At 35.9% G+C, this 25737-nt stretch overlaps 1 protein-coding gene across 8 annotated transcripts; it reads right to left on the minus strand.

The window, feature by feature from the left end:
- Positions 1-477: 477 nt before the first annotated feature.
- On the minus strand, positions 478-24955 carry LOC124364940. 8 transcript variants are annotated; one of them, XM_046820776.1, is made up of 9 exons: positions 24804-24954; positions 15750-15851; positions 12650-12724; positions 10573-10680; positions 8195-8440; positions 6643-6891; positions 5597-5851; positions 2694-2921; positions 478-790 (listed from the first exon to the last, which is right to left on the minus strand). In XM_046820776.1, the coding sequence occupies exons 1-9, from the start codon at positions 24840-24842 to the stop codon at positions 602-604; spliced, it is 1491 nt and encodes a 496-aa protein (XP_046676732.1). In that variant the 5' UTR covers positions 24843-24954; the 3' UTR covers positions 478-601. The 8 variants fall into 8 exon arrangements, with proteins under 8 accessions (XP_046676732.1, XP_046676731.1, XP_046676734.1 ...); XM_046820775.1 differs by having other exon boundaries at positions 8195-8443; XM_046820778.1 differs by lacking the exon at positions 8195-8440 and having other exon boundaries at positions 24804-24955.
- Positions 24956-25737: the final 782 nt, after the last annotated feature.

Raw genomic sequence — 25737 nt, forward strand, 5'->3', positions numbered from 1 at the left:
TAATCTACATCAAGCGTATTTATAATTTAAAATAGTAGAGCATTTTCAACAGCTACTTTGTACCCACTTCACTGAATATACCTCTAGTACTTCTGTCAAGTGTTTAACACAGGTAATCCATATTCATGAAATGGTCCTTCCGTAATGTCTTACGGGGAAGTAAATATGATAATTTGTGAAGTAAATACTTCATGCAATAGTACTCAAATTACCATTAATTCAGCCATGGGACTCATTTATTAGTAGTTTCACATATCATAATTGTTTACTAGAATGCCGAAATTGTATATACAGACTGAACCAAGAGAATAAAATTGGAATAAGAAACATCTGATTTGAAGATTAAAAATTCTGCCCACAAAAACTACTCCGCTTTTTTTGAAAATTATTCAAGAACTACTATCTAACTGATTTTTTTCCTAACAACACAGCCTGTTTTCAATTGTTGAAGCAAATCAGGTAATAAATTGAACAGTGTTATAATAGTTATGCTCAATGGTAAAAGTCCTTATTTATTTATTAAATGCATACCATTTTTTAAATATCTTGTAATCACGAAATTCTCGATATGTAGAAGCTGTATGATTTCGGTGCCTCCTTCTCACAACTTTATTGAATACTTCGCGTAATTGTTATCAGTTTTTACGATTCCTAGCGGATCTTCAATTCCCCCAGATGTCTGAACACCTTTGGCCAGGTCGATGTAGCTTTGCTGAGGTCCTTCCAAATTGAGGTCCAGACCGGTGGAGAGTCCGTCGCCACCTTGAAGATCAACCAATCCATCGAATCCCTGAGGCAAATAAGAATGTTGTAATTTACGAAGAAGTATAACGTTTTTGACAGTAGTTAAACTTATTAATATAAAATAAAAACAGTAAATATTTTGTTTTGTGATTAAATTACAGTTGTTAAATTGAACAAACCAATACAGGAACATATCTAGTTATATTGGCGTTACACTTAATGGTCTATTAATATTGAACTTTCTAACACATATATTTGCTCGTTAAAATAGGGACTATTTATATATTATTTTATCTGCGTCGTTTTAACACACACAAAACTAAACAATTTAAGGCCCTATTAAAAGATCTTTTATAATGAGAAACTAGAGAATTTAATTTACATGAACTAAATGCATTGAATGAATGTTAGATTAGTTACACTGCAAAAGTATTTTAACTTGACGTGTACGAATACCTTGTATATTCTATAAAAGCAGTTAATTAATATACGCTCACTAATTACTTTTGATGATATTGCATCTAGATAAAAGAGCATGTGATACTTGTCAAACATCATAGTATAGATTTTTGTCTACCTAATGACTCAAAAGAAAAATAAATCGCCCTTTCTACTGGGACTTAAGAAACCCTTGGGATTTCATGTCAACCCGAAAGGGGTGAAGACAAGTTTAAGTTAGAAATATCTTCCCGCGGTATTTCTAACTTAAACTCTAACTCCGATGGCTTAGACCGTGCGGTTGCCAGCTCTCCCCCGATACGCGATAAAAACTTAGTAGAAAATTACGCAACTGTATTAACCACCGCATCACGAAAAGGTATGAAAACCTGTAATAATTTTCATATGGCACGACCAAGTACCTGATTACTAGCCAAGGTTCACGTACATTTGTCTCTCACTGATGAGATAGGAAATAAGACAGTGTGTTTGAACAAGCGATTCAAAGCACACAAACAGTTAGTTTAACTAAAACACTATAATTTACGTTTGCTACTTAGCATAAAATATACTAGTGAATTTATACATTTAGAACCTGTTGATCTCTGAATGGCAAAAGATTACAAATAAATGTACTGCTAAGTTATTAAGAATTCTGTTGAGTTGTTTTGAGTATATTTTGGGTTTAACAAAAAATATTTGCCTTCTGTATCTAAAGACATGTACATCTTTTTAAATGCCTTTTCCCCCTTCGTATTGTGAATAGGGTGCTAGGAGGAAGAGAAATGTATTTCACATTGCATTTCCCGCAAGTAATGATTTATATTTAGCAAAAAATTGTCATTAGTTTAAATTACTTGCGCTTTTTGCAGAAATCATTTGTTGTATGAGCACACTACACAATCTTTTGAGTGTACAAAACAATAATCCTACATTTGTAAAATCTAAATCCTACTAACCTTGTAATTCTGAAATCCGACACCTGCTAAAGAGCCATCTGATTTGCCTATACCCTCTTGCATGTTTTCAATGTCCAAGCCTAGTGCAGGCTGTGCTTAGCTCTCATCAGTCCCTAGCATTTGCACGATCTAAAGATTACTCACCTTGCCTATACTCTCTTGCATGTTGTCAATGCCCAAGCCTAGTGCAGGCTGTGCGTAGCTCTCATCAGTCCCTAGCATTTGCACGATCTAAAGATTACTCACCTTGCCTATACCCTCTTGCATGTTGTCAATGCCCAAGCCTAGTGCAGGCTGTGCGTAGCTCTCATCAGTCCCTAGCATTTGCACGATCTAAAGATTACTCACCTTGCCTATACCCTCTTGCATGTTGTCAATGCCCAAGCCTAGTGCAGGCTGTGCGTAGCTCTCATCAGTCCCTAGCATTTGCACGATCTAAAGATTACTCACCTTGCCTATACCCTCTTGCATGTTGTCAATGTCCAAGCTTAGTGTAGGCTTTGCGTAGATCTCATCAGTCCCTAGCATTTGTACGATCTACAGATTACTCACCTTGCCTATACCCTCTTGCATGTTGTCAATGTCCAGTCCTACTGCAGGCTGTGCGTAGCTCTCATCAGTCCCTAGCACTTGTAAAAGACCCTCAGTATATCCAACAGACGCTTGAGCAGCTCTTGAGAGGTAGCCTAGACTCTGCTCAACTCTGTATAACTTTTGCTTCAGACCATCGGCGAGTCCGCCTGTGCTGACGAAACCAACCAAATCGTCGATTCCCTGCAACTAAATAAAAGACAGCCACTAGAGACGATTACCACAACGACTATTTACTATGGGTCATCGCAAAAGTTTATATATTATATGGAATATTTGTTCAACCAAAATAATTCTTTAAAAGAACCTCATAAGATTAACCGGCTAATCAGAAAGAGTTAAATAGGGACCGAGAGTGAATTGGTTTTAGTTAACTCTGGATAACTACGAAGGTGCCTAGGTGCAATCAATTTTTGTTTGGAAATGTTTTTATTTTAAATTTATAGCCCTGTAAAAAAGCTGTAAACAGGAAATGTAGAGAAACTTTGTTATCAAGTCCAAATAAAACGGCTGCAGATACAAATGTACAAATAGTTCAGGGAGTGGCGTGTTTTTATGTATAAAAACAATTTTCCTAAGAAAAGTTAGTAAAAAGTTGTAATTTTCTTAAATTACAATCAATTGAAAGAAAGAAAATATTTATTTACAGCAATACCAGACACATTAACATCCATAATAGCTAAGTATAGAAACAGTTTATTAAAACAATATACTTTTCTTAAGTGTAAATAAATAAAAACATGTCACTCTCTGAATCTGTGCAAACTGTAAAAATTTGGCAATTGTATCTTCAGAAGTTTTCATTTGGGCTTAAAGCTCCTACTTTAAGTGTCTGTTATTCCCCATTGAGTGCTATTGTTATTTTCCTGTCTTCATGGAGTTATTTATTCTAAAGGCATGTGAATTAAATTAACAATAACATTTTCCAACCAAACGTCGATTGGTTGTAAAAGTCGCTAATCATCCAGGTAGTTAACACCAATCCAATCCAAAAGTTTAGTCTGAGGGAATAGAGAAATGAGGGTTTCTCTAAGAGTTATGGAAGTTAAAACTGACCTTTTATGCAAACTTATACGTAACAAGAAATATATTGTGAGAAATTGATACAGTTTTTATTGAGAAAAATTAAACTAAGGAAGAGAATGGTTTTCTTGAATTACATTTCAATGTAACTTTGCGTCTCAGATACAAATATTTCAAGTCATTTTACAATTATTGGTTACGGAATATTGGGTTACCTATCATTATGCAAATACAGTCAAGTCTTTTTATGAAATCCAAATAAATTTTAACAAAATTGCAACGGAATGTTGTACTTTCTGGGCTATTACTACTTATACGTGTATTAATTACAGCATGAAACTTAATCAATATTTTGATAAAGCGTCTTAATAAAGTGTAGTGAGATGTAATACTTCTTGATCAATCATTAACAAAATATGACCGAACATCTTGGCAAAAATTATTAAATGACATCAAAATCGATCAGATGTATATAGAATTTAAAAATACATGATGAATTTTATAACAAACGTGCAATGTAATCATTAAAACAATGATACCTAATACCGTCAAGTATTTACTTAATTATTACCTTTCTTAATTAACCTTATTACTGCATTCAAATACCGTTAGATTAAAATATTGAATAAATAACATGGTGGCAACAATATAATCCTATGGCACTCCACTACCATATTTATAATCATTAATTCTCGTATCCTTCGGTTGAAACATGTTTTTCCAATAAACTTTGTTTTTAGATGTTTTTATTACTTGTGAATCGAATAAGCCAACAATATAAGCATTTTTACTTCACAAGAGTATGAAAACACCGGTTCGATTATGGAAAGTGCAATTTTAATGATTTTACAGCTGCTACAAAGTAGGACGAGGTATCCAATTCGTTATCAACTGTTTTATTCAGTTATTATTAACGTAGTCAGTATTATTAACTAATACACGAGTCTCCTTTATTGCAAAAGTACGCGGAATAACACCTCCCTATATGCCACAACAGTGAATCCAGTTCCACTTATTCTTCGAAATGTTCAACGAAAGACTGTTAATGTTGAAATTCCTTCGATTTTATACGCAGTAGCATCTGTAGATTGGTTGTAATTAATTTTGTCGTTTTTGTGTTTGGCATTGTGGGAAAAGGTGTTGTAAATCAACGTAGATAAAGTAAACTTAGATTTAATTAACGAAGAAATTTAATTATAAGAAAAATAATGGGCTTTAAGTGCTACAGTAAAAAAAAAAACTTTAACCAACCAAATCTTTGATTTAATTTTTTTTAAACTATACATACATAGCTATAGTGAGAAAGGTTAATTCAATGCGAATCTTAAGTTAGGCCCATTATTTCAGCTTAGTACAGCGTCTGAAATCTCTCTCTCTCCCTACCTCTCCCTCCCTTCTCTATCTCTCTCTCCCTCCATTTCTCCCTCCTCTTTCCACATTTCTCACTCCCGTCCTCTCCCTCCCACCCTCCCTATCTCTTATTCCCTCCCTCTCCCTCCCTATCACTCCCCCTCTCTTCCTACCTCCCTCTCTCTCCCTCCGTCCCTCTCCCTCTATATCTCTCCCTCCATCCTTCTCCCTCTCTATCTCTCCCTCCCTCCCTCCTCTCTCTCTCACCTCTCTCTATCTCTCTCTCCCTCCCCCCTCCCCTACCACCCTTTCTCCCTTCCTCCTCTCCCTCCCTCTCTCTATCTCCCTCTCCCTCCCTCCCTCTATCTCTCCCTCCCATTCTCCCCCCCTCTCTCTTTCCCCCCTCATCGTTTCGACATAAACCAAAAAGTGGAAGCTGAACTGGAGCTAAACTGTACATTCGCATATACAATCTATTTAAACTAACTCACCTTGTAGTTGAGAAGATCTAGGCCCGTTTCTATCTTCAACCTTTCTATTTCTACTATAGTATCCCAGACGTTTTTCAAATGTTTTGAGTAGTCGATATCAGTTGCTACAGTTTTTAATAGATCCTCCGTGTAACCGAAAGTCGTCTGGGCAGCTCTGGAGAGGTCGCCTAGGCTCTGGTCAGCTCTGTACAACTTCAGCTTTAGAGCGTCGGAGAGTCCGTCAGCCCCCACGAGGTTGCCCATACCACCAATTCCCTAAAACATTATCAAATTTGAAAACTTCAGAAAACGGCAACCACTGCTGAGAAAAACCCCTGTGATATATATGGAGTTTGAAAATATGCACGGTACCTTTATAATTATTGGCTGAGCGCTAGAGAAGCCAGTTACTCGTGATACTGACAAAATTTTATTTCTGCCTGTCTATCTGTCTGTCACATGGTATTCAGAATAGGAACTGACTTATCGACTTGAAATTTTGCTTTAAACTTCATTTCTATATAAATAACAATGAGACATTCACCATATGACACGTTTGGCTCGAGCCGTATATGACTTGCACTCGGCTGCGACTGAAGGCATCATAAATGTGTCCCCGTGAACACTGATTTCTTTAAAGAAATACAAACTTTTGATAAAGTTATAGTAATATCGAAAACTGGTTGCAATTGGAATTGATTTGCTGTCAATTTAAACGGGGAATTAGAATCTGTAGATGTTTTATGTTTGGCATGAAAACAAAATAAAATATAAAATTGTATAAAACGGAAATGCACATTCGAGTTTGATTATATTCTTTGAATTTATGTAAACTCGGCTGTTTTAACACTAATTAATACTCTACCTAAATTTCCCATTCTATTTAAAAGAGGATTATTTTATTGTGTAACAAGTCATCAGTGCATAACTAAGAAAAACGATAGACGCTATAGTAACGCTATTTGATTTCTCTATATTAAAGATTTCTATGGTAGTAAAGGTGATTGGTATCTTGAAAGTTCTGTCCAATTACTATTTTTTTAGATTTCTTTACTTGAATGGCTTACCTCTTGATTTTGAAATTCATGGCCTGAAGTATCCATTCCTTCTTGATAGTGTCCCACCCCCGAGGATAATGCTGACTTCACATAGTCGTTGGCAACTTCTAAGGTATTCAATAGATTTTTAGTTTCTCCGAGAGACGACTGGGCAGCTTGTCCGAGGTTGCCCAAGCTCTGCTGCGCTCTGTACAGCTTGAGTCCCAAATCGTTGGCGAGTCCTCCATCGCCGATATGGCCGGCCACTCCGCCCATGCCCTGAAACAGAAATAGTAAGTTTCTGCAGCCACTTTCATCATTCTTATTAAAACATTATTTATTTGTAGTTATTCTATTTGGAACTCTACTTATAAGTGTCTTACTAATCGAATCCAATCGTAGTTTAAATTATTTAAAACAGTCACTCTCGAATCAAAAAGTATAGATACCCGTTAACCAAAAACTAACTTTAAGAGCTACAATTATATACGTCATTAAAATTTAGCTGGTTTATTTTTATACATAGTCATATAAAGCAAATTATTTACAAACAATTACTTACAAACAAGAACTTAAAAGGTACCGGTTTTTGGCGTTTTTCAAACATACAAATTTTATTTCAAGTATAGGGTGGGTATTGTTTTATCAAACATCCTGTATGATGGCAATGAGAAAATCACAGAATTAATACATTAAATTTGTAAAATAACTAAGTATAATAATATGAAATGTGTGTAAAACGTGACATAGTAACAAATGTGCCCTAATACATACAGGGTGTTCATAATGAGATATAAACATGAAATTGTGCTTGCTAACTCAGTGAAGGCTTTTACGCAACTATACTGTTACCTTGTATATTGACAAGAGAATTACAGCACAGTCTTTATGGATCTACATGTCAATAACTTAACGTCGCAAACTTTTACGCAATTATAATGGCACCTTTTGTATTGAGAAGGGAATTACAGCACAGTGTTTATGGATCTACATGTCAATAACTTAACGTCGCAAACTTTTACGCAATTATAATGGCACCTTTTGTATTGAGAAGGGAATTACAGCACAGTGTTTATGGATCTACATGTCAGTAACTTAACGTCGCAAACTTTTACGCAATTATAATGGCACCTTTTGTATTGAGAAGGGAATTACAGCACAGTGTTTATGGATCTACATGTCAGTAACTTAACGTCGCAAACTTTTACGCAATTATAATGGCACCTTTTGTATTGAGAAGGGAATTACAGCACAGTGTTTATGGATCTACATGTCAGTAACTTAACGTAGCACATATAATATTTTGTAAAAATCATTGCATTCAACAGTTAAATTAATAAGGATCCTCCTTGGAAAATCTTCATCCTACTGAAAGATCATTAATACTGAATGACCCTGAATGTTTAAAATCACATTTAATTTAATTCATTTTTGTAAAAATACTATTTATAAATCAATATCGTCAGATTTAAAAGTAATCATACAGTTAAGAAAAACCCCAAAAGGTTTTTAAAAATACATTATTAACAGTTACTTTTTACTTGTGATGAATTACATTACGATTTATTAATTCTTGACCTACTAAGGAATTTCCGAGCAAGGATTCCCCGATGTTGCTTTGGAAATTTTTCCTTCCCAAACCTTGTCCATATCCTGCATTGATATTATCACCATTCAAGATGTTAAATGGACCTCTACGTCCTCCGAAAGGTGTTTTCAAACCTCTGAATGGCCCGCGGCCGTAGCTCAGCGGGGGTCCATCCAACTTGAGGTTCAAATCAGTGGTAAGCCCGCCAGAGCCGTGGAAACCACCAATCACATCACCAAACTGCTGAAATAAAAGTAAAATATGAAGAAATAGTACCAAAGTATGGGACAGACCGTACCCTTTGATTAGGCATTTTATTTTTTTATTTTCATTACCTGGTGGAACTGGAAGGTGTTGTTAGGGTGTATACGATTTTCTTTGTATTTTTGTAGGAAATCAAATATTACGCAGTTCAAGGGATTAAATCAATTTTTTATAATAACTCCGATTTTTATAAATAAAAGGATGGTAAAAACCGCAGTTATTTTTCTTATTACACTGCAGATGAATTTGTGGTGAACTACAGAGACTCGTTATTGATCAGATTTCACAAAGAACCCTCGACTGGACGCCAAGATCTCTTTAAAAGTTCTTGAAATCACCAAAAACATCATATTACGCTGTATTTGACCCGGAATCTTGTAGCCAGCATACCCATAATCGGATAATAATTGGAAGGAAATTAATCGGAAAGCATTCTTGATGTTCTAATTGATTAGAAAAAATTACCATTCAGCACGTACCAGAAACGTAATTTCACTCCTGTAAGTCGGTGTTCTACAGTTGAGGCTTTTAGTGTTCTAGTTAGTTACACAACTCATCCAATGCTGTAAACTGATGTACGGATAAAGTAAGTGCTTTGAGTGCTATCCTTGGAGTGAGGAGTAGTAAATATTTGAACGGTAACAATAAAAAATTATGAGGCGCAGCTATAGCATCGGAACTCATAATTAAATGAAATAACCCCCCCCCCCGGACTTCACCACACCTCGCAAGGACGAGGGAAGGATGAATAAGGATGAATAATTTATCTAACAAACTCAAAAGTAAAGTTAACGTAGCTATGGTGGGAATGGCTGATTCAATTTGAGTTAAGATCTAGCTCACCCTCCTCCCACCCTCCCGACATCTGACGCTGTCTCAGGCTTAACTCCTGGAATCTCTTCTGATGAACATGACTCCAGATTCCAGGAGTCAGGTCTGAGACAGCGTCATATGCCGGATGCTACAGTGGGAGGAGGTGAGCTGGAGCTGAACTCAACATTCAAAGGTAGTGGTTATGTTAATGTCTTATCTTATATTGCAAGATTTCCCCAAGCATCCCTGTGACTAGTTACTCGTATGTAATTTCTAGAAATGTAAATCTCCAAATCCAATCCCATATCTCATTGTTCTCGTAAGTTCGTAGCTGTTATCTGTCAGCGAGTATCCTAACCTATTTATTGATTTGCTCTCAAGCATTATTAAAGTCAGATATGATTATCTATAAATCCTATTTAGCAGTTTAGCAGTCGAATGAAAAAGCAAATATTATCTCTTATTGTGGGAATCATAACAGTTTAGACAATATTTAAACAATACTGAAGTATGTGCTATAATGATTAAAAGCTACCAAAGCACATTCCTCCTATTCCTTAAATAAGAAACTAATTGCCAAAAACAACCAATTTTGAAAAGTAAAAAATAGCTTTTAACATCTAACAGTTTTACTATTTTCTAAACTTTTGGAATGACGCAAATGAAAACATACTATAGTATGCGGTAAATGCCCGAGGAGAGTTCACTTCTGCCTGGTTTATATCTTTCAGTTGAATCTCCACCGGGTACAGGAAAACCAATGTGTCACTTACATCTGGGCAACCATTTGGATGGTCAGGAGTGGCAACATAACTAACCCAGGTATAATGTGGAGATATTTCGGTACAAGGATAGATTGACAGTCTACTGCAGATGATGCCTGTTGCAGTTGGTGGGGCTCCCAGGTGTTAAAGGCAGTTATTACCCTGGCATAAGGAAGTGCTACTCCTGCCCGCTTTCTTCAAAGGTTACATGGCCAAGTGCCTCTTATCCTCTCTCAAGGATCTCGACAGGAGGCGGGCCCCTACTCCCTGAATCCTCTATCCTGAATATCCTGTCACTCCAGATGTAAACGCAAAGGTCATTTTAGGACTAAGTGCAATGCAAAGGTCTTAGCTTTATCTCTTAGGATAAAGTTATGTTTTAAATCACACAAAATATTTTACAAATCAAGAGTACTTTCCACCTATGTTATGCAATACAATTAGCCATTCTTTTCGTAAATGGCATTCTGGGCAACACGAGTCATTACGACCTGATGATGCAGATTCACCTGCATCATGATGCCCACTCACCTGGTTACCTCCGTCGCCATCCCCACCACTCACACCAAGATGTGCAAGGAGATCCGCCCCAGCATCCATATCTTTGGAAATGCCAATTTGCACAAGGTTGTTGTCTTTCTGGAACATAAAATATTTCCACTGTCGTATCCTTTAAAAAGAATTAGTTTAAGTTAGTATTTAATCTCAACTTGATTACACCCGATGACTTAGGGAGTGATTGATTTTAAATTGTCGTAAATGATCAATCACATCCTTCTTCAAACCTTTTCCATTGTCTTCGTTAAAAAATGTATATGCTTTATTGTTATATCCCTTACAAAAATCATTTTACCGTATTTAGTTTTCAACTTATTAACAATATCTCTACCTGGAGAGGTATATCAGTTTTAAAGGCATTGGCAATTTCAACAAAGTTGTTAATGCGAATGTTAGAATGCATTCAGAACAGAACAAGGTAACTCTTCTGCTCCTTGGACCATTTACAATATTGACAGTTTGCTAATAAATGCACCAAGTAAGATAATTTCTTCAGAGAATGTGTTCCAAAGCAATGCCTGACAATTGAGGTCACAATATCTATACTATACAGAAAAAAGGTATCTAAGCAATTCGTAACAAGCTAATATCCAAGGAGTATATGTTTGGGAAATATATAATCAACATAAATAGTTATTTTAATTGCCAATACTTAGGTGGACTTAAATGCTCCTCTGGGTACATAGTAAAGTAACACACGTGTTAATTTCAACTGTTTCCATATAGACATTTCTAGATTTTGGTATATGGTGCGCTGTAAATCATATTATATAATAATATAAGCGACAACATATCTGAAACCTTGTCAAAACGTTTCTCGGTATATCAGGTCGTGGCAAGAAGATCTTTCACAGAGAATAAAGCCACTACAAATACTATGCTGTACATGGTCGATAACTACCTGGAACATAAGACTCTCTCACCTGGTCACCAATTACATTGATACGGACGAGGAAATCCATTCCAGAATCATAGTCATTTGTAATACCCAGCTGCACGTGGTTGATAACTCCCTGAAACATGAGACCTCTCACCTGGTCACTACTTACATCGATATGGGCAAGGAGATCCGTCCCAGAGTCGTAGTCATTCGTAATACCTAGCTGAACTTGGTTGATAAGTCCCTGCAACATGAGACCTCTCACCTGGTCACTACTTACATCGATATGGGCAAGGAGATCCGTCCCAGAGTCGTAGTCATTTGTAATACCCAGCTGCACGTGGTTGATAACTCCCTGAAACATGAGACCTCTCACCTGGTCACTACTTACATCGATATGGGCAAGGAGATCCGTCCCAGAGTCGTAGTCATTCGTAATACCCAGCTGCACGTGGTTGATAACTCCCTGAAACATGAGACCTCTCACCTGGTCACTACTTACATCGATATGGGCAAGGAGATCCGTCCCAGAGTCGTAGTCATTTGTAATACCCAGCTGCACGTGGTTGATAACTCCCTGAAACATGAGACCTCTCACCTGGTCACTACTTACATCGATATGGGCAAGGAGATCCGTCCCAGAGTCGTAGTCATTCGTAATACCTAGCTGAACTTGGTTGATAACTCCCTGAAACATGAGACCTCTCACCTGGTCACTACTTACATCGATATGGGCAAGGAGATCCGTCCCAGAGTCGTAGTCATTCGTAATACCTAGCTGAACTTGGTTGATAACTCCCTGAAACATGAGACCTCTCACCTGGTCACTACTTACATCGATATGGGCAAGGAGATCCGTCCCAGAGTCGTAGTCATTCGTAATACCTAGCTGAACTTGGTTGATAACTCCCTGAAACATGAGACCTCTCACCTGGTCACTACTTACATCGATATGGGCAAGGAGATCCGTCCCAGAGTCGTAGTCATTCGTAATACCTAGCTGAACTTGGTTGATAACTCCCTGAAACATGAGACCTACCCCACCTGGTCACTACTTACATCGATATGGGCAAGGAGATCCGTCCCAGAGTCGTAGTCATTCGTAATACCTAGCTGAACTTGGTTGATAACTCCCTGAAACATGAGACCTCCCACCTGGTCACTACTTACATCGATATGGGCAAGGAGATCCGTCCCAGAGTCGTAGTCATTCGTAATACCTAGCTGAACTTGGTTGATAGCTTCCTGGAATAGAAAATACTGTTTTCAATGTTCTTCAAATAAGATACACAATGTACTAAGTATACGCTCTGTGAATCGCGTAATAGGCTGAACGAAGAACAAACTCTTCAACTGACATATGTCAGTGTGTGTGTGTGTGTGTGTGTGTGTGTGTGTGTGTGTGTGTGTGTGTGTGTGTGTGTGTGTGTGTGTGTGTGTGTGTGTGTGTGTGTGTGTGTGTGTGTGTGTGTGTGTGTGTGTGTGTGTGTGTGTGTGTGTGTGTGTGTGTGTGTGTGTGTGTGTGTGTGTGTGTGTGTGTTATATGTCTCTTCGATGAGACATATAATATTAAAATATCATCAATTTATATGTTCCAATTTAAAGTTAGTCTATCTTTCTATGTTTCCCGCCACGCCTCTATTTTTTTCCGCAAGATATGCCATGAACGTATTGAGCTCTGGACTTTAAATTTGGCATATAAACACCAGGAAAATCCCGAAAAGTGAGAATTTTTCATTTTCAACCCCTCAAAAAAATTCCCAAAAAATCGCGCATTCTTCACCCCTGCAGGCATTTTTTGTAAGCCCGATAGCGGGCGAACCGTTGCAGCTAGCTCGGATCTGACGGAAAATTTATGGTCAGGAATGAAATGAACTACAAAAAAGGTCTAATGACTTTTTGCTCTATCTTCTATGGTTAAGCGACAAAACGCTCGAACATTTGAAATTCCAGAGATTTTTTCGATAAAAATAATGTTTCAAGCCCGATAGCGGCCGAACCGTTGGTCGTAGCTCAAATCTGATTGACCCATCAAATTAGCAAATTGCGCGATCTACAGAAAAGGTCCAGTAATCTTTTGCCCTATCTCGATTGGTTTGGCCGAAAAACGTGATTATGTACAATTTTGTTGTAACTTTTACGCGAAACTTTTGTTTTTGGGGTCGATAGCGGCGAAACCATTGGTCGGAGGTCAAAATAAGACTAACGTTTTATTTAGGAAATAAGATGACCTACAAAAAAGGTCCAGTGACTTTTTACTATATTTCCCTTAGTTTGACCGCAAAACGCGATTAAGTGAAAATATTGGACATTTTCGCCTAAAAATTTACATTCCGGGCTTGATAGCGGCTAAACGGTTGGTCGTAACTCAAAACAAATTTTAAACGGGATTTAGGAAATCACGTGATCTACAGAAAAGGTTCAGTGACTTCGGGAGTTGGCTGAGCGTTAGCTAAGCGTCAATAGTAGATAGGGACAGAGGAATATTTATTATGTTCACAGACACAATACCCTCTAAAAAAGGCCCAAGTGTGTCATTAACCCCCGGTAATATTAACCCCCCCCCGGGGATTTCCTGGTATGACCTGATAACCTCCTGTACATTCAACCCCCTGATGTGTTAACCCCCCTGGTAACATTAAACCCCCCCAGGGAATTTCCTGCCATGACCTCATGTCCGAATTTTACCAGTCACCAAATCTCTTAACCCCCCCCCCTGGGAAGATCCTGGTATGACCAGGTAACCCCCTGGAGACTTATCCCCCGGTAACGTTAACCCCCCCTGGGAATTTGTTCATATGACCAGACAATATCCTGACGAAATTAAACCCCCTCTTGTCTTAACCTCCTTAACATTAATCACCCACCCAGGGAATTTCTCGCCTTGACTAGATAGTCTCCTGGTGATATTAAACCCCCTGTTCGACTTAAAATACTGCCTTGAGGTCGGTTTTTATTATGTTTATACTAAACAATTCAAGATAGCTGACCCGTGCAGACTTTTCTCCCGAGCTCATTTCTGGCTAAACCATAGGTCGTAGATCAGATCTGAGGGCACAATCGAAAGACAAAATTAAATTTCCAACAAGAAAGGTCCAGTCACTTTTTGTCGTATCTCTAACGGTTTAACCGCAAAATGCCCTCAAAGTCAAAAGTTTTTACGAATCCGGAAAAAAATCTATGAAAAAGGTCAATTTTTAAATCCCTTGTCATTTACTTAATGTCCGGACTTAACCAGTCACCGAATTCCGCTTATCCCCGAATTTGCAAGCGTTTACTTTGGGGGCCTGGGGGCGTAGCCCCCAGCGAGCCGAAGGCGAGTTTAATTTATACGTAGGCAAAGTAGTTTTCTATAATAGTGGCTGTCCCTTTATATATTTTGGTTGAGCATTACGGTAGTTGCGTTAACTATCCGCAAGTCACTCAAGAATAATGTTATCTGCGGACTTAAAACGTTGCACGAAAATCTATTTTTACAAAGGAAAGATTGAGTTTGATAATGGTGCTAAACCATCCGAGATATTTGGCTAAGCATCACTGATGCCTCTAGAGAATTGGTAAAATTTCCATTCTGTCTCATAATATATCTCTTCACAAGTATTCCAAGATTGAATCGAGCTGGCTTAAAAGGTTTTCTTGCGTGCAATCTTAGCAAAGCCTAACACGCGATACTTACTATGCCGTAGTCTAATGTTGTAATTAGAGAGTCATTTTTATAATTCAAACATATCTACACATGAGTTTAGATGACTAGGCCTACTATAAAATACATCATTCATTAAATGGCAACTTGTAGCCAAATACACTAAAAGGCACTTGAAAAAGTTAATTATCTTGAATATACTAATAATTTCCATACGTAGATCATAGTTAATTTACGAAGTGTTCATGCAAAGTAATATTGGTTAAATAATAAAGAGAAGTAATAAAAGCTAGTTAATTATTTTAAATTTCATAATTGAGAATGTTTTTTAAAAGTCTTCAGAAAGATAAGTAGTGCTTTCCTTTTGAACATATGAACACTTTTGTTTTTTTTTTTTTATTATAATTATGTTGTTAGTTATATAGAAGACACACTACCACTGTTGATATTTTTAATTACGAGTATAGTGAAATTCATTATTCATGACCACAAAAAGTTTATTTTATGTACTTTGAAGGTATTGCTTTAGCATTGTATCCTTAAATTGTCATCCGTTGATTTCGTTACGTAATGAAAATTTTATTATTACTTCTAAGCTAATTAATTTCAAGTATTATTTTACTAAACCTGTTCTGCGTCTCCTAAGGTATTCGAGAAGCGACTGATAGCACTGTCCCCCGCACCTCCGATACTGGAGATCCTCGGGATCGGTAGATACCCGCAAACTGCCTGGAAAATTAGCAGCGATTCTTGTTAAGTTGAGATCTGTAATCTTGAATTCAAGTGGCAATGTGCGCCTTACTATGGGGTTTGTAAACGAAATTGTAGAAGATCGGAGGATACGGCAAGGAAGATGGAGGTATAGAACTTTGAAGTTTACAGTCATATTTTAAAAACAAAAAGTATCTCAATGTGATAATTTCTTATATATATCCATATATATATATGTGTGTGTGTGTGTGTGTGTGTGTGTGTGTGTGTGTGTGTGTGTGTGTGTGTGTGTGTGTGTGTGTGTGTGTGTGTGTGTGTGTGTGTGTGGGTGCGTGCGTGCGTGTGTGCGTGTGTGCGTGTGTGTGTGTGTGTGTGTGTGTGTGTGTGTGTGTGTGTGTGTGTGTGTGTGTGTGTGTGTGTGTGTGTGTGTGTGTGTGTGTGTGTGTGTGTGTGTGTGTGTGTGTGTGTGTGTGTGTGTGTGTGTGTGTGTGTGTGTGTGTGTGTGTGTGTGTGTGTGTGTGTGTGTGAATTGGTACATATTTAATAAACTGATTCCACAAGTATAACGTTCTTGGAGTAAACCAAGTTTATTTATGTATTATTCATATTATTCATTACCTACATTACATATAGGTAATGAATATGTACACCAGACTAAAAAATATATAACAAACTATATATGTATATATATGTAGTTTGTTATAGATTTTTCTTGGTCGGGGGAACAAAGGATCTACTATGGTACAAAAAATACTATTAATTCATTTTCAAGATCGTGGCGACAAGGAAAATCTCAATATTGGCGTCGGAAATATATTTCACTCGAACAAACAATGCTCATACACGTGCAAAGCCAACGAAATTGCCGAGCCACGGGTAACTGTTAGTAATATACTAAAACTACGGAAGGAGTGAACATTAATACTATAAGTAGGCTAAAGGCCGTTCTTTAAGTGTAAAACGAGGCTTATCTTATTATAGTTTTGTTATATAGTCTTTATTATCAAGTATGTAAAATGGTAACGTTTCAGAGCTCACTTAAAAAAGAAAGCAAAGGTTTTGAACATTGCAAAAGGCATTGGAGTTATTCCATAAAGCATAATTCAATAACTAATGTGTTTATTACCAAGGGCGTATATAAGGGGGGGGGCTCAGGGGGCTCGAGCCCCCCCGAAATTTGAAACACAAAAAAAATATTATAACTTATATACGATAATTTATTTTTTATTTTCAATAAGCTGTGCTTCTATACTTTCGACTACATTAGTATTATAGTTTATAGTGGAATTTTAAGAATACATTATGATACCCTAACAATATTCAATATTTATTTTTTTTCAGAGGTTGAAAATTACTAATATTTTGTAAGCATGCAAATAAGCGTTGCAACTGTAAAGAGTGCGAGGTAGCCTGACGCTCCTGACTGTCGCGTCGGCCGCTCGTGTAGTGCCAGCGCCAGGCATGCGTATATGACGATGACGTGTCGCCGCGGCCCCGCTGCCTAGCAACCCTCCTCCTCCTACAACCCCCCACCCACTCCCACCACACCTGATCTCATTCCGCACTACCACGCCATTGTCTGCTGTTGTCTAGTGCGTATCACCCGTGGTGACATTTTAAGTGCTGTATGCATATGTGCTGTGATTGTAATGACTGTTATCAAGTGATATGTTTTGTTGTCGCGTTATTTAAACATGATCTGATTACTTTATAGTTGACAGTTTACGTGTGAAGTACATAGGGCTACATTAAACATTTAAAATGAAGAGACAGAGTTCGATTCAAGCTTTTTTCGTGAAGAAAAAACGTGTTTCGTCTGAGATCGACGAGCAGACATCGTTTGAAATAACACCGAGTCCCTCCACTTGTGCTACATCAACTGGCAGCGTTGTTGAGATCAAGGATCACACAGGTGAAATTGAACATAACCTTAACGAGAGTAAATCACACTTTGTTAGTTCACAATATCAATGATATTGGTCATTACTGCTCCTCAACTTCCTTTTCACTTCAAAATGAAGAGAAAAATTTCAATTATTGAGAACTGTTGGAAGCCTCAACGTAGTTACGAATTTCCTAAAGTTGAAAATAACAGAAGTTTTCAATATAAGTGGTTGGAAGACTTCAAATGGTTAGCTTATTCGGAAGCAAAGGAAGGGGCCCTGTGTAAATATTGTGTTTTTTTTCTCACACAACACAGGTGGGAAAAGGAAACCATCAGAGTTTAGGAGTATTAGTATCAAAACCACTTACTACAAAGCTTAAGAAAGCTAGGGAGGTTTTCATGCAACATGAAAATAAACAATATCATAAAACTGCAATGTTAATGGCTGAAGACGTAAAATCCTTAGTACATGGAAAAACAGAAAGTGTGATAAACAGTATCAACATGCAGAGAAAAAATGAATGTTCAGGAAAACAAAAATAGAATTATACCGATAATCCAGACAATTAGATTTTTGTGGGAAGGCAACAAATTGCTCTTAGAGGGCATCGTGATGGTGGAAGAGTGGATCTTGACGAGCCTATACAAAATGATGGTAATTTTCGCTCTTTATTAAGGTACAGGGCTAATTACGGGGACAATAATCTTAAAACACAGCTAGAAAACTGGTGGTGGCAAAACTATGTATACTAGTTCTGTTATCCAAAATGAAATTATAGGTATTTTTGGTTCCCAATACAGTCAAAAATTGTATCCAACGTGAGAAAATCTGTATTTTATTCAGTATTAGCAGATGAGACAACAGACATTTAGCCAAATTGAACAATTTTCCCTCTGTGTCCGATATGTTGACGAGGAATTGTTTAAAATTAGGGAAGATTTTCTGCTTTTTGTACCCGTGTATGATGTAACAGGTCAAGGTTTAGCCAATACATTAATGTCAAGTCTAAACCAGTCTTGGACTTGATTTAAACAATTTACGTGGTCAAGGATATGATGGGGCTTCTGTCATGAGTGGCCAGTTCAGAGGGGTACAAGCATACATAAGTGGAAAAAGTACCCTCAGCCCATATACACACATTGTTCCTCTCACTCTCTTAACTTATGTCTATCTGATGCATCAAAAATTCCCTATGATAAGGAATTGTATGGGTGTCATCAGTGAGGTGTGTAGTTTCTTTCACAAGTCAGCTAAGAGAACTGCGATACTTAAGTCAAGTATTTCTGAATGCTGCCCTGAGATGAAAAGAAAAAAAACTTATATGTCTGTGTGAGACTCGCTGGGGTGCAAACGCCACGATTCAGTTATAATGTTTAAAGAAGCTTTGGAGCCTATAATTACCGCTCTATCAACTATTGAAGAAGAATCGACTGCAGAAGCTTCTGTAAAAGCACACACACACTAATTGCCTCCGTGACCAGTTTTCAGTTTGTTGCATGTCTTTTTATTTTGAACAACTTGCTTTCTTTGACTATCCGCCTTTCAGAGATGCTCCAAAAGAAAGATATAGATCTTGCTCAAGCCAACAAACAGATTTCCAATGTATTGGAACTAGTAAAGGAAAGGCGAAGCAAAGCAGAAGAGACATTCCAGGCTTTGTTCAGTGAGCTAAAAGTAAGCACTGACAAATTAGGTATCAAAGAGGAAACCCCCCGTACATGTCGCCAGCAAACTAATCGCTGCAATACTCCTTATACAAACGGTGGAAGAATACTACCGGCGTGTAGTGTATATACCATACCTTGACGATTTCTGCTGTTCACTTCAGGAGCGTTTTTAAAAACCACAGGGAAGTAATCGACTCACTACAGAATGTTCTTCCTGAGCACTGCATTAAAACGGAATTTTTCATCCCTGGAACCTGCCCTGACGTTTTTATGAAAAAGATCTATCTTTCAGAGATGAGGTACGAAGTGAATTTCTACTGTGGAAACAAAAGTGGAATCGTGAAGAAAAAGAAAGTTTGCCAAAAACTGCAATTTCTGCTCTTGAAAAATGTGATAAAGACTATTTCCCAAACATGTAGTTAATATTTTGAAATTGTTAGCGGTTTTTAACCCGTTTCAGTGGCTTCTGCAGAAAGGAGCTTTTCCTCTCTCCCGAAGACTTAAAACGTATCTGAGAAACACAACTTTCGGAAAACAGGTTGAATGGTCTTGCACTTTTATCTATTCATAGAGACATTACCATAACTGATGAGGAAGTTTTAAAACAATTTTCACTGAAGTCTAGAAATTTGGATTTTGTTTTGGTAAAATGACAATAAACAGTGTTTCATGAATACTTTTAGCTATATTTCATTTTCTTCCCTTGTAACAGTTCATAAAGTTAGGCCTACAAATAACTGGTTATTGTAGCTTGGAAGGCTGTTTGAGATTTTAGTTTTTTAACGATATAAATATTTGAATTGTGTGCATACTGAAATTACTATTTCTGAATTGTTCATTAAGGTAAAATTAAAAAAAAACTAAAATAAACAATTCAATTGCTAAAATAAATATAGTATATAGTCAACATTTATTAGTTTCAAACTTATAATATTGTGGTGTGTTGTGTTTTAGATACGTAGGACAATATATTTTCTTTGTATAACAACTATTTTAAACCAAAGATTTTAAAAATAGGACTTTATAGCCTCTATTATTTTCTATTTTAACAACTGAAAACTACCAAACTAGCAGATACTTAAGTTTTGAATTTTAATTTTATACAAAAATAATATACAAAGGATACAGGTCCTTCTATATAAACATAATAACGCTAAAATGGAAAAGTGAAACCTGCTCGAAAAGAAGGAAAACTCGCCATGAAAAAACTTAAAAATCTCTCCGAAAGAGTGATTCATTCTTTCCATTTTAGCGTTTATACATGCCAAAAACCTTAAACCTGTGTTTTTAAGACTTAAATTGGCAAAATTTTCCCGGGGGAGGACCCCCGGACCCCCCTTCTAAATGGGGGGTATTCCATCCCCCCCAGACCCCCCCGGTAATTTCAGCCCCCCCCAAATATTTTTCTATCTACGCCACTGGTTTTATACGCTTATTTGTTACGTTAGTTCGTCGTTTATAGGTTAGGTCTGGCGGTAGAGGCCCTCAGGCAGGATGAAGGCGGTTGATTCCATACAGTTGTTTGTAGGAGGTAGAAAACGAAAGGTCCAGTTGAATGGCAGTAATATTGTCAAATTGTACATAAAGGTGTTGAAGAAAATGGTGATTAAATAGTGAACTCTTCAAGCCGATGACGTAATGACTATGGTGATGACATCTTGGTGATAAGTAAAACTGGATGACCGATTTAAACGACGATATGACGATGACCGATATGACGAAATTTAACTAGTGCCAGTCGAACCTACCTTCGGGTGAAATCTAATGAAATTGGAAAGCTTGCTATCACCAGATCATTTAAATTCATCACAGTCTGTTTTGTGCTGATCAACACAGGCTGTCACACAGTTGTCTGAAGTGGGTTAACTCACAAGAAAGTATTTTAGAATGGAGCCTCAATTTAAAAGAACGATATGAAATATATTTTATGAATAGTATAGTCTCGAAGCAGCAATTGCTCCTTTGCACACTTATACAAGTACATGGACTCACAGTCTACACATATCAATTACGCAGACCTCTAAAATCAATAAACGTAATATAAATATAATAAACTCAATATTGACATTTAATTTTGTTCAGGCGATTTATTTCGGAAAAGTGGAATTAATAGTTAACAGTTTAAATGTAACTTCAAATACAAATTGTATTTACTTATCCATTTCCAATAGCACTTTAGTGATATAAATAATCATAACATGTTTTAAGTGTGACCAAAATATAAAAATTACACGAATTCGCTGTCTTTACATTTTAATTAAACACATCACATTAACCAATAATATACGCAATGATTACATCAGCTTTTGTTTACACCAGCTGATATATTTAAAACAGATTATTAATAAAACCACTGTAATGATGCCAAATCTATTTTCAACATGTAAATAAAATTCAGCCTGTGCATTTCGCAAAGCATTTCTTATGGAGATTTCTTCATACTCCCACTGTTGATCTTGTTTATAGAAAGACCTTTCGGTCTTTAATGGACGCACCAAATAACCAATGCCAATTTTGCACTTTCCGAAGGAAATTAAACGAAATCGTTTGAACATTTTTGAGCATTTATTAACATATTGCTTTACCGAACGACTTTTGTAACAAGTCACTGAATATCTAAATCGTGTCCCTGTAAATATTGTTTTAATCTAAGCTAGAAAATATCCCTAGCTTCATAAGGAAAACTATTTTATAAACAATTTATTTCCGTACATAATGCAGTTATATAATTATTGATATAAAAACGTTGTAGACTGATATACTTCTTTTCGATGGTGTAAACGATGAGAAAGAATGTCAATCATCGGTATTTTACTGTTCTTTGTGTGGATCGTTGTCTCGTAAGGTCTATTAAAAATACGAAACCGCAAACTCTTTACATAGCATTTATCTATTTAGATACGTTATCCTGACTGTGACTAGACACTTCTCAGTATTATAGCTCACTCACTGTATACTGCTTAGTAAGGAGTTAATTGTAGAATTACGTCAATATTTGGATTGCTATTGTTAAGGGGATCCGCCACTATCTCAGACTTTTTTTATTTTGACTTTTTTTGGAGTTTAAACTTTTTTTATCATTGAATAGGACCTAATTAGAGGATTTATGGTTTGAAACGAAAAACTCAATAATTAATATTGTTTTTATGAAACTTTTCAAAAATTTTTACAAAATGTTTAGTTTTAAAAAAAATTCAAAATAACTTTTTTATTTACAAACTTATATTAAAAAGTTGGATATTAGTTTGTTTCTAACACTACTAAGAATATTCCTGTGTATGGCCAACTTGGTAACTTAAAAAATAACTTACTTATAAAATATTTTACAAAATTATAAAAACAATCCCACAGTTTTTCTAATTTTATTTTTTGTTCTCCTACTTTTATAGAATTAATGCTTGTATAACATTGCCTATACACACAAACCTTCTTTATAATGTCAAGGTACTATGGTAAAAAATTTGACAGCTATATCTATCATAGTTACAAAGTTATTCAAACTTATGTGAGGCAAGTTTCTCTAAATCTAAGGTTTGAGAAAACGGCCGTAAAAGTGTAGGGAATCGTTTCCGTTTTGAGTTTTTCCTGAGAAGCATCTTTTAAGAAGATCATCTGTAGACAAATCTTTTATAAACTCTTACTTTCTGTTCAAATTGCTTCTGATTTTCTTGCCTAATTTTACTCTTCCCATATTTACTTACCATATGAGCACAAAGTAAGCAAAAAAGGTATGCCTAGCCTAAGTCAAAAAACTAAAGCACCACTCAAAATTCACTGAATAAAAACTATATAAACTTTAGTTAGCTGTTATTAGTTGTCACTCTGTTTACTAAGAGTCAAACATAACCTCCAATAACAATAAACAATGATTATAAACTCAAGAAGCAACCAGCAGTGATGCACCTTTTGATTCACAAATTTTTCACCACTCTTTATTATTTTTATGTAAAATACATAATACATATATATATATACATATATATATATATATATGTATATATATATATATATATGTATATATATATATATGTTTATATATATATATATATATATATATATATATAAACATGAATATTTTTATTGTTTTGTGAAAATGTACTTTATACTTTGTTACTATGGTTCTATTTCATCAAAATACATTTATAGTAAAGAAAATAATAATAATTGAATAAGTGAATACACCAAACGTGATTGAAAAACTGCTAAAACAGAGAAGGTGCACTTTTTTACATTTTAAAAAATACATGAAAAATTTTCATATTGAGTTAAAATTTCACCCACATGTTCAGAACTATATACTTAACCAAAAAATAAACTTTTGTGAAAAAGTTTAAAAAATTAAAAAATCTGCAAAAAGATAGTGTCGGATCCCCTTAAAGAACAAGAGTAATCTTCTACATGAATGTTTTTTTATCTAAATTGGCGAGCCACTTTTTCAGTTACTAATGAACTAATAAACATATCATAGCGTGATATCTGGTCTGCAGTCACTCACTGGTAATTGGTTAGTAAATGTCTTAGATTATCATTCGGTTCGAAATTCTGGCTCAAAAATCACTGTCTCCGCCGAAATTCGAACTTGCATCACTCACTTGCCGGATGATAAATCTTCCCACTGTACCATTTTTACTGCCACTTATACAAAATTATGAATATTTATAGTCGTTGACATGTATATGGTATTCCGGACACATATGTTAGTTTGGTTATTTAAAAACGTGTAAAAGAAACAACCTAATACAAAATAACTGGTGGGGAAATAGTTAGGCTTCTATGATGTTTGTATGTTTAAAATTCTCGACAAATAAGAGTGAGATAAAGATACTGTATGTTATTACATGCAAAAATTATGTTTTAGTAAACAATTACTTTTCCCCCTCTATGGTGAATAATAGTAAAAACAGTTCCAAATGTTTCCACAAGATTACAGATTTTCAATAGTTTAAAATAGAATACAGCTTTTGAAATTGTAGTACCACTAGATAAAGGAATACAACATTTTCCAATATATAATTTTTTATTTTGTGCAAGGCCTTTCTGAATCAAAGATTCCATCATCAGGCACTTCACAAATTATCAAAATTCCTTTATCTAGTGGTACTACAATTACTCGTTTTTCCAATGCTCCAAGATTCTACAGCTTTTGAAATGTTAAAATACTCTGAAATGGTTACAAACGCAACCAGCTGGAGAACTCTGACATATATTTGCGTAAATATAAATGCGTGTAAAAATGTTTCTTTTTCATTTCGCACGTACCATGTTGGCATAGAAATAATATTATGTTAATTTTTAAATAAGATAAAGATTTTCTGAACTTGAACTTGAACTCTTTTAAAATCCAACATAAGAAGGGAAAACACAGATATGATGTAGAATTCTTATTTATGCCTACAATATTTACATTTTCAACTCACCCCGAGATATATAAGAAGAACCAGCAGTGAGGCTTTCATTTTAAACGGTTCTGTCTACTCACAATTTGGCAGCTGAGTAACAGGTAGACATGCATCGGTTTATATCATCCGTACAAAAGCGACGTGTTCTGTACCATGAAAATTCGATCTCACGCAACTTATGAAAAGAAGTTGTGTTCCGATCAATCACATACCACTTTAGTTTACCTAGAGATAGGTCATCCTACAATATACATTTGTCAGTGGCTACACAGTTGTAAATATAATTATATTTAATTCTACAACATAATAAGGTTATAGTGGATTTTTAATATAGATACAAACAATCGAATATCGACTATCGAGTTGCCATCTTTAGTCGATTACGGTGGGATTAGCAACACTCTATAGTTTAAGATAAACATGATAGTTGTGATATATGATCCCGAAGTATAAACACCAAATACATATATCTTACATTATTTACGAGCCATGGCGTTTTTACGACCTTCAGACCATAAAATAAGCAGGTTGTGAATAATTTCCCATGTAGCCATGTTTGATCAATACACACTGTGTTATATCTTAACTGGCTGTTACCCGCGGCTTTGCGCGCGTTTTTCTATTGAGTAACACGGACATGACGTCATAAGTACGGATGTTTTCTATCGATATTTTGTTTAAAAAAACCTGAAACAGTTTTGAGATTCTTTTAACAGTTTTAGAAGTCGAGCTAATGAAATTTAAAACCATCAAAATTAAGAAATAAAAAAATTAAGTTGAATGTCAAACTAATTCTTGATAATATAATAATTGTACATTACAATTTTTTCCTAACTGAAATTCGGAAATAAACCACCAAATTGGATGTAAGTTACTGCATGAAAATTGAATTGCTACGGGTCGGAATGTAGTTAAGGAGATCAGTTCGCAATAACGTCTTCCTACATAAAGG

The sequence above is a fragment of the Homalodisca vitripennis genome, chromosome 6 (genome assembly GCF_021130785.1).
Source record: "Homalodisca vitripennis isolate AUS2020 chromosome 6, UT_GWSS_2.1, whole genome shotgun sequence".
NCBI lineage: Eukaryota > Metazoa > Arthropoda > Insecta > Hemiptera > Cicadellidae > Homalodisca > Homalodisca vitripennis.